This window comes from Diospyros lotus, chromosome 6, assembly GCF_014633365.1.
Source record: "Diospyros lotus cultivar Yz01 chromosome 6, ASM1463336v1, whole genome shotgun sequence".
NCBI classification, from domain to species: Eukaryota; Viridiplantae; Streptophyta; class Magnoliopsida; order Ericales; family Ebenaceae; genus Diospyros; species Diospyros lotus.
The window spans coordinates 27,150,758-27,161,249 of NC_068343.1; the positions used below are offsets into that span (position 1 = coordinate 27,150,758).

A 10,492-nucleotide genomic window follows, 5' to 3' on the forward strand; every position below is an offset into this window, starting at 1 on the left:
TTTGGAGAATCGAGTTTAAGGATTTTGAGGATTGATTTTGATGATAGGGATCTCAAAATAAATGTTGTGAGGATCGAGGTAAGGTACCTCAAGGAAACAACTCATAGGAACGAGTCAAGAGTGTTTAGTTCAAATGTTGATCTAGAAAATGAAGTGGTCGGGTTGTAGGATTGAGTCCCGTAAAGATGAATGGAGATTAGAAATTGTCATTATTCATGATTTGAGATTTGGACAGGGTATCCTTAATGGTTGTGGGACCTGAAAGATCTTTTAGCAAGATAGAGATTATCTTTACGTGAGATTTGCACTGATTAAGGAAGTGTTTTTCTTTTCAGATGGTGAAAACTCGAAGAGTCATGGATCTTAGCGAGCGAGATGAAAGTGACAGTAGTAGCAGTCATCATAGCCGTTCTGCGAATCGTGTCACAAACGATGGACGGCAAGAGGAGCGATCAGGTCCTAGTGAGAATAGATTTGATCGAATGGAAAGAATCTTAGAAGGCATGCTGACACATGTAACGAGGAATGAGCCATCGAGGCATACAACTCATGTGTTGGATCAGTATCGCCGACAGAGACCCCCGGTGTTCAGGGGAAAAGCAGAAGACGACCCCTGCATGGCAGAATACTGGATGGAGCAAACTGAGAAGCTGCTCCAACATTTGCAGTGCAGTGACGAAGATAAGGTCAATTGTGCTACATTCATGCTTGAGGAAGACGCTGCACGATGGTGGCAATCAGCCCAGCGAGCTTTGCAAAGGACACCCAGGCAAGTGGAACAAGATCCAAGGCCAAGGCAAGCTCAACCTGTGACTTGGGCTAGATTCAAGGAAGCGTTTGACACAAAATATTTTCCTCGAAGCTGGAGAGAAGAAAAGACTTGGGAGTTCATGAAATTAAAGCAGACTGACGAGATGTCGGTGACCCAATATGACGTAAAGTTTACTCAACTAATCCGGTATGTACCTATGTATGAAGCCGATGAGTGGCAGAAAGCCCAAAAATTTGTGGGTGGATTGAAAGTAGGACTACAGCAAGCTCTTAGCTCGTGGACTTTGGACACCTACAATGAGGCATTGCATAGAGCCTTATCCACTGAGACTAATCTACTACGAGTTAGTTTGATTCGATCGGATGAGAAGAAGAAAGATCCGAAAGGTGGGGAGCATAAATCAGATGGAAGGAACTCCAAAAGCAATGAGCCATGTTCTCGATGTGGTAAGGTACACTCCGGGAAACAATGTTTCCAAGGACATATTCGATGTTTTTCGTGTGGTGAAGAAGGACACAAGAAAAATGATTGTCCTAAGAATAAAGAGGCACCACCGACCGGGAATCGAATGAGGATTACATGTTTTTCGTGTCAACAACCTGGTCACTACTCGAGCGAATGTCCAAAGAGGCAGAAGGTGGAACAAATGGGAAAAGCAAACGAGGCTCAAAAACCTCGCCATGGACGAGTTTTCTACCTGTCAAAGGATGACGACGATATCTACTGGACAAAAGAGAAAGGTACGTCGAGTTAAGTTCAATGTTGTCAATTTCTGTGTGATTTTGTCATATGCATTAGCAATAAAGTCGACTGGGAGTCAATGAAATGTATTTTGAGGACACGATTAGAAATAATATTAAGTATTATGAATTATTTTGGATATGTGGAACCGCCTGTTTTGAGCTACAACAAGATATTCTGGAAGATAAGAGACATGTTTGGTAAGCTCGAATCATATAGAGATGTAGGTTATGAGTAAATTCTAAGGATTAGGAATGGTAATTAGGACATTTCAATTGGGAGACATTAACAATAGCAGTGATTCAATTATCACGGACCAAATTTCGAGGATGAAATTTATTTAGGGGGGGAGAATGTAATACCCGAGAATGATTTGAGGTCATAAATAATATTTGATGAAGGGCATAAATGGACTTTGTGAAAAATAAGACTATAGGGTACACTAACGCAACTTTAGACGATCGAATTAGTCAGAGGGAGTACCCTGGACCTTAGATAGCCAAGGAAAATGGTATAGTATCGACAAGTAATACGAGTTATGATTTTAGGCATCAAAAGAAGTTGGATCGGGAACGGTTCCCGGTACAGCTAAAAAAAGGCAATTGTGATTTAGGCTGAAATACCGAATTATCGTACGGGGCATCCGGGAAGTCAATGGAACCCCAAGGAAGTTCATATTTGGCATATAGAGTAACCCTTAAGTAGTTTTTGGAAGAAACAAAAGGGTTTGTAGCTAAAACAAAGATTCGGGCCTAAGTGCAGTTTTTTCGAAATTGACGGAGGGAGATCGAAACGATATTTTTTCGGAATTTTAAAGAGAGTGTTTTGGGATATTTCAAAGGGTTATAAAGGTCTTTAAAGAGAAGTTCAGTTTTTGAGCCGGGGGCAAAATCGTAATTTTTGAGGTTGGGGTAAAAGTGTAATTTACCGAAAAATTAGGGGCATTAGCGCAATTAGTCCATTTTTCAGGGACTAAAATGCAATTAAAAATTAGCCCGGGGACCATGTTGAAAAGGGTCTAAGTGCAATTATCCAAAAGTTCGGGCCAAAGTGTAATTCTTGAAATCTTTTTACTAGGGGCATTTGGGAGATTCAGGAAAAAAAGCTTCATAAATGACTTTAGAGATAAGGATGAAGTCTCATGATGACGTTAGAGATAAGATGAAGGCTCATGATGACTTTAAGGATAAGATTTGTATAAGATTTGATTGGATAAGAAAAGATTTGATTTGGATAGCAATGATTGCAGAAGATCTTACAAGATTTTGGAATGAATATATAAAAGATATTAGAAGATTTGGAATGATTATAGAAGATTTACAATGATTGCAGAGAATCTTAGAAGATTTTGGAATGATTACAAAAGATATTAGAAGATTTGGAATGATTATAGAAGATTTACAATGATTGCAGAGAATCTTAGAAGATTTTGGAATGATTACAAAAGATATTAGAAGATTTTGAATGATTATAGAAGATTTACAATGATTGCAGAGAATCTTAGAAGATTTTGGAATGATTGCAAAAGATATCAAAAGATTTGGAATGATTATAGAAAATATTAGAAGATTTGGAATGATTGGAAAAGATTTTGAAAGATTTGAAATGATTGCAGAATATATATTTCTTGGTGGCTAAGTTTCCTAAACATATAAATAGGGGCTCAAGGCTAAGGATTCTCTCATTCGAAGTTGTGATACATTTGTGCTAGACGAGAGTGCTTCGGGTTTAGTGGATAGAGGGTTTTTAAAGCATACGCGAGGCATCACACGCGTAGAGCACTTAGGCAGCGCGTGAGGACCTGTAAGGAGGTGGTTTGGTTAAAAGACTTGAGGAGTTGCACGAAAATTGAGGTTGGGCACAAGATTCGAGGTGTTCTGAGTTTCGTTCAAGGTGAGTTGTTCGCTACCAAAATTTGGCTTTCTTGTGAGTGGTTCTCCTCCAAAACTTGATTTATTGTGCTTGTTTTATCTGAACATATGGTGATTTCATGCAAAATGGTTTTGTGCATTAAAATGGTAACCGGTGACGGTGGAATTTATGAGGGAGGTTTGTCCCTAAACGTTTTGAACTGTGCATTGCATTTTATAAATGTTGATTATACGATGCATTGAATTGTGAATTGTGGCATTGTCTTGAGTTTTATGTGTACGTATGGAATGTCAGCCTCGGATGTTGTCTGGATAGTGTAGCCATAATTCTCCAAGGGCGTGACGGAATAATAGGGGTATCTGATGCTGGGTGTGCATGTCAGGATAGCCGCCTTGGTTTCCGTGCCAGACCGTTTGGTCAGGGAAGTTGCACTAGGACGACTAGGTGATCCATACTGTGTTGTTCATGTGGGATGTCAGCCTAGGATGTTGTCTGGATAGTGTAGCCGTAATTCTCCAAGGGCGTGACGGAATAATAGGGGTATCTGATGCTGGGTGTGCATGTCAGGATAGCCGCCTTGATTTCCGTGCCAGGCCGTTTGGCCAGGGAAGTTGCACTAGGACGACTAGGTGGTCCATGTGAAATTTTGGAGTTGGGATTGTATGGTGGTTCCTGGATGCTTAAGGTGGGAACGTATTCTGGTGAGATGCGTTGGCAGCCCCATTTAAGCTAGAATCGCGTCGCGTCGTCGAGTCGGTGTAGTGGCATAGCTTTTAGAGAGATTGCTCTTTCCCCATGGTAGGGTTAAGCGCGTGGGAATTCTCTTGAGCTAGGGCTTACCGGGTATATTGGTTTATTTCATGTCTTGCATTATTCATGAAAAATGTGTTTTGAACTCTCACTTAGATGATTCATCATCTAATTTGGACTTTGTCCCTGGAATATTCAAACGTTCCAGGTGAAGGCAGCGGTGCAAAAGGGAAAGGAATCGTCGAGGAGTGACGGCGATTAGCGGATAGTTTACATTATGTCTTTTCAGTTATGTTATTTACTTTTGAAAACGTCATGTAAACGTTAGTGCAACTTTATATATAAATAAAGTGGTTTTGGTTATGACCTGTTGAGGTTTCGATCTAGCTTCCGCATTTGTGTTGGTGAACCTGTCTTGGTTTATTAATGGTTTATAGTTGATATACTGAGAAGGTGTAACGGGATCTTCGGGGAATGATTTTTGTGTTGGATTTTTGTTTGAAAAAAATTTATCCCCGGAATCTTACGTTACGTTAACGCTCCCGAGAATTGGGGTGTTACAGCCTCTAAACAAGAATGTGTTGAGTTGCACTCGGTGATCATTTGTACAACTAATAGAGCGGAGATGCTTTTCTATTGACAGCATCCAATTTTCTATTGTTGTTGCGTCTATGTCTCCCTAGAATGCTGGTGGTCAGAAGGCCATGAAATCTTTCAATAGTTGACTCTTGGTATCAGTCTCCATTACTGAAATTGTTAAGGCAGCTGACAGACTGCCTCCATTGCCTCATACCTCCTGTGATCCTTGCCCTTACCTCATCTGATTAGCAGCTAATGTATCTACCACCCTCATCAAACTTGCTAGCATGCCTCGCATCTTGGCCATTGCTTATCGTAGATCACTACCCAACTCCCCTGGTGTGCCAGGCATGGACACTAGGACTTCATTTGGAATAGATGCAGACTAACTATGAGTCCGGGGTCGTCCACCACTACTATTCATCTTCTTGCATCATCACTCAGGGTTAGAATACTGTTAATTGAGCTAATTTATCTAATTAACGGACATATGTCCTAACTTTACCCAACATCTTACATGTGTACGGGAGACACCTCAAAAACCCCATTCACAAGGACCAATTTCATCCCATAAAATACTCATTTGAGCTCTCATTACCCATTGGCAAAATCTCAAATTCGCCCTCAACATCTATCTAATCCACTCAATTAGATCTAGTTAAATTGTTAGGCTCGTAGCCAACACAACATTCCTCTAGGAACTACACTAACAAGTATAATCTCGCACTTCAATTCATCTCCACTCACTGGAAATCACCATAGCCACAATTGTGGAACTCACGCTTCCACTTAATGCTGCAGGACTCATCCTTCTACTCAGGCATTTTCCATCACGTTAGCTTTCCTTGGGTGATACATCATAGTGTAGTTGTAGTCCTTTATGAAGTTTATCTAGTGTTGTTGCCTCATGCTCAGCTTTTCTTGAGAGAACATCTCAAGTTCTAACCCAGGCCACATTTGAAACTATAATCTTTGACCCTCGTTTAAGAGCAACACTCATTTGAGTTGTACATCCCTGCTCCAACTAATCACCTTCTTAAACTTTGAATTTCTTTCTCAAAATCCGACCGATTTGGTCACCAAATCTCGCTGAACCCTCATATTAGCAGCATATAGGGCAATCAACCAGGCTTTACATTCACAGTCCTCAATGTAACGACCCATTAGAGGGCTTAGAATTTATTTAAAAATTATTTAATTTTTGGCTAAGAGAATTTTCTAATTAATTATTTAATGTGGCAATTTAGTGATTTTTATTGAAAAATAGTATTTAAAGGCATTTAATTATGTGGAAATTAAATGCAAAGGGCAGGATGGTAATTCTAGAGTTTTAATAATAATTTCTTATTATTAGGAATTCTTTAATTAAAGAGATATTATGTATTTAAGGGAGATTGAGAATCCATGTGTGAGAAGGATTAAGTGGAAATTATCCAAATTAATTATGAACAAGGTCTCCAAGTTATAGTAGGAGGAGGAGATGGGCTTCTAGGGATTCTTATGTGTGTATATAAGTCTCATAAGCCTTAGTTTTCTTCACGCCATGAAGAATAGAGAGTCAAGAGCTGCAACAGTGTTGCGTAGGAGACTTCCATTGAAAGCGTTTGATTCGTCTAAGAAGATCATTAGGCAAGTTCTTGATATAAGGGGAGATTGATATCTTGCTCTTGTGATCATAGGGTTTTGATAATGACAAATATAATGAGAAATAATATAAGTTTCATTATGATTGGAATTAATGTATTAAATGTACTCTATGTGTTCAAAAATCAATTTCATGAAGTTTTGCAAAAAGAAATGAAGTTGGGCTATGCTATTGTTTCCATCTTAAAGCAAAACAAGTCGACTTATAGAATGTTTATTTTTTCTTCCAAAAGGTTGGCTTGGTTGACTAACCTTAAGCCTTGGTCAATTAACAGGGTGCTTGTTTTAGTCTTGGTTGACTAACCTTAAGCCTTGGTCAACTAACAGTGTATTTGTTATGTCTTGGTCGACTAACTTTATAAGTTGGTCGATAGAAGGTCAGACCTGGTCGACTAAGTGTCATGCATGTTTTTGTCTTGGTCGACTAAGTGCTCTAGTGCTTTTGTGATTGTTAGTGTAGGTGCTCTAGACCCAATCAGATTGGGCATGTTGTACACTGACAATTGTAATCATGTTATTATTTGAATAAGGAGTTATTCAAATTCACAAGAAGTCATTCTATTAGTTTCTTGTTATTATTGTAATAACCGAATGAAACTAGATAGAAGTCCATATGATGTATACTGTGAATAATCTATAAAGATGTGAGATGATGCATCACAGTTTATAGACATCATTAAACGTCCCAAGTCGTAGCAATGTCAAGAATGGACATTGACAATTGCGGTAAGACTTGTATGTGCTATGTTTTTGCTATGTGATAGCAATGGGGGTCTCACACCCATAGGCATGGGGATGCCTAGACAAGTATATAGGTGACCAATGTTGGAGAACGTGTCACTGGACATGACTCGCCATGAGAATCCATTTTGGTTAAATGTTGATGGAATTCTCATACGAGATGGGTGTAACTAATCCTTGGACCTGAGGTTGTCACGGTCATCTCATAAGAAGACCGGTATGCTTTGACATCGTTTCGATGGGCCTAGACAAAGGCTGCACGTGGGCGATCGTTGGGTATATCATGAGGCTTATGGAGATGGGTGCATAGCCAAGATGGGACTCGTCTATCCCTTGATAGAGGATGATGTATCTAAGGCGCATTCGGTGGATATTCACTTTAAATCCATGGCCATGGTGAAAGAGATCAATAAGGAGTTATTGATTCACTTTCTATTAAGTGAAGATATCCGAAAGACCGAAGAAAACTCATGTGATCATTATCAAGCAACACATCGCCATACTTGAGATCACATAAGATGCATTGACGAGAGGATCGTATTACACGGTAACCATGCTCGTGAAAGGTTATTTGCGGATTATGAATCCTTCTGAATAATTGGGTAGGCATGACGCCTTGCTAGAGGCCAATCTTGTCTTATGTGTTCGTACTGACACATTGCCAACATATTCGGAAGCCTAATGAGTCATACGCAATAGGCACGGTCCCTGGCTTAAACTAGGAGAGTGGACGTATGGTTAAGTGGGACACTTCGGCAAGAAGTTGTGCCGTCGTAGGTTCTCACAGGAAAAGAACAAATAGACGTAATGACGTCGATATGACGAGGAGTCGTCATAATGGAAAGAGTTTCCTAAAAATGACATTTGATTAAATTAGGAAGGAGTTTCTAATTTAATGATTTTCTATTTGTTGGAGTGGCAAATAGGAAATAAAATATTTTTGGGCTTAAGTTAATATTTGGACTAAATTAGATTTGGGCCAAATATTAAATTAAATATTATATTTGGACTAAATTGGATTTGGGCCAAATATTAAAATAAATATTATATTTGGACTAAATTAGATTTGGGCCAAATATTAAATATTATATTTGGACCAAATTAGATTTGGGCCAAATATTAAATAAAATATATTTGGGCTTGAATTAGATTTGGGCCATAATATTTTATTTAACCTATAAAAGGATTGGGCCATTTAATTATATTTCTAGTTGGACTAGAATAAGCCCACTTATGATTCTAATTAAATTAGAATTAATGGGCTAGCCCAATCCATTAGGGTTTTAGAAACCCTAGGATATTTCATTATAAATATCCTTTTATAGGTTGCCCATTATAGAGGTGATTTTTGGTGTCGTTTTTCAAGAGTTGAAAAACGCATTGCCGTTCACTCTTCCCCGTTTCTTTTGGCATCGATTTGAAACGTGGGTGTTCTTTTACCGTCCATATACAAGCCGCGCAAAGGAGAAGGAGCTAGCACTCCTATTCCGCTCTCCTTGCCAACGGACGCGTGCCGCGTATCACGAGTTAGAGGCCGGACGCTTGGACGGCTCGAATCCGCGAACGACTCGATAATCTAAAGGTTAGATTTATTTATTTGTTTGTGAATGATTTGATTTCGACGTTGATCCAATCGCCGGGATCGGGGTAAGGTTCAAAATTTTGAACTACGCTGCTTGCCCCGTAGCGATCTTGCTTTACTTTCAGTGACTTGGTCGACTAACCTTCTTTGTTTGTCGACCAAGCTTATTATTTTATCAAATTCTATCGACTAACCATTTTTCTTTGTTGGTGGCCTTTGATTCACCTGCTGGCCTTAACCACCTGCCCTCTGTCCTCTATTTTGGGGTGGTTGTGTACACTTGTTAACTTTGTGGTCTTTCTGTTCGCATCTGAAATAGGTTACCTTTAGTGCTGTTTAATTCCTCGAACAATCTCTCTTCCTATACCCCTCTTAACCACACTGGTAACATACATTTTGCCATGCCAGGCATGGTCCCCCGTGCTTCTTCCCACACTGATTACATTATGGATTACTTGTATTGTTTCCTGGTCCGGTCGTCTACTCCCTCTTCTTATTACTGGATGAACCTTGAGATGTGCCTGCTCCCTTCTTGTCTTCTTGTGTCATCCTCCACTCATTATGGTCTCGCTCAATAGTATATGCTCGCTGGACTACCGTGGCATAATCCTCACTCTTAGCTCCTCCAAAAGCATGGCCAATAACTTGGTTTGGTCTTGAGTAGTTCCCGTACCTCAACTTCATGACTGATTTACACCTTGATTCAAGTTGAATATCTCAAAACTCAAAAACAAAAGTTGTAGATAATTCTCTTAGATTTCCATAGGATTTTTAATAACCTCAATTGGAGCTCGTATGAGAAAGTTATGGCCAAAAAACTAAAACAGTGTCGTACCCACTCGACATAATGAAGTGGGTCATGAAAAGTAAGGGGAGATTGGTCTCTCACCCACTTGGTTATGATCGAGTGGGGGCCCACTCGGTCATGAACAAGTGGGTCTTCATTCCCTTAGATTTGAGGTTCTCTTTTGCTGTCTTGGTTCGGAACCATCTTATCTCAAATACTTGATTTTGAGTCTTAATAGTGCATGTGCATCAACTTAGAGCCCAATTTCAGCCTTGATGAGATTGGGATCTCTTAAAACTCAAAACATGAAAGTTGTAGATAATTCTCTTTTCTTTGCATAAAATTTTGAATCACCTCAATCAGAGCTCGTAATGGAAATTTATTCTTGAAAAACTAAAGTAGTGTCGTACCCACTCGGCATAACCGAGTGGGTCCTCCCTACTTAGTCTTGGCTCGACCTCTCACTCTTTCGGCTTGTTTCCTTGATCTCCTACAACCTGTTGAGCCTTTGGGCTTCATGTTCATATCTTATGACTCTTTTAGGTCTTGTGACTCTCCAAGTTTGCAGGGTATATCACAAGCAATTAAAGGGAATCAAGCAGGTCATTCGAATGTCTTCTCCCACTCATTCGAATGACACCCTGAAAAAAGCCTTCAGATGTGCAAATGAACGCAAAGGCACAAGCAGTAAATCCATTCAACTTTTTGGATAATTTTTCACCAAGTGGTCCTCCTCCTTCATGCGCAACAAGTTTAAAAAGGAATGATCCTCCTCGGAATCAAAGTAGGAGGGACAACAACATAAATCTCTTTTTGTGCTTAGAATCAGATAGGAATTAGTAGAGTAGTGTTTACATTCTGCATATTTGTTTGCACCTTTTTAAACACTTCAGTTCTCTTTCTTTGTTTTGTTTTTTTAGTTTACTGCAAGTTCAATACCAGTTATAGCTTTGTTCAGTATTCAATACAACATTAGTTCATCTTACAGTTATCGTTATTGTTTGTTTTCATTCTGTTCATTACT

At 39.4% G+C, this 10,492-nt stretch overlaps 1 protein-coding gene across 1 annotated transcript; it reads left to right on the forward strand.

Annotated features, from left to right (window-relative positions):
* The first annotated feature begins 356 nt into the window (after positions 1-356).
* On the forward strand, positions 357-1,526 carry LOC127804438 (uncharacterized). Its single transcript, XM_052341301.1, has 2 exons — positions 357-769; positions 863-1,526. Exons 1-2 carry the CDS (start codon positions 357-359, stop codon positions 1,524-1,526), a joined length of 1,077 nt encoding a protein of 358 aa, XP_052197261.1.
* Positions 1,527-10,492: the final 8,966 nt, after the last annotated feature.

Excerpts from the sequence above, each read along its gene's own strand:
- LOC127804438 (XM_052341301.1), top strand. The coding sequence starts at position 357 with ATGGATCTTAGCGAGCGAGATGAAAGTGACAGTAGTAGCAGTCATCAT. Across the intron at positions 770-862 it reads GCTTTGCAAAGGACACCCAG|CTGGAGAGAAGAAAAGACTT; the intron begins GCAAGTGGAACA and ends TTTTCCTCGAAG.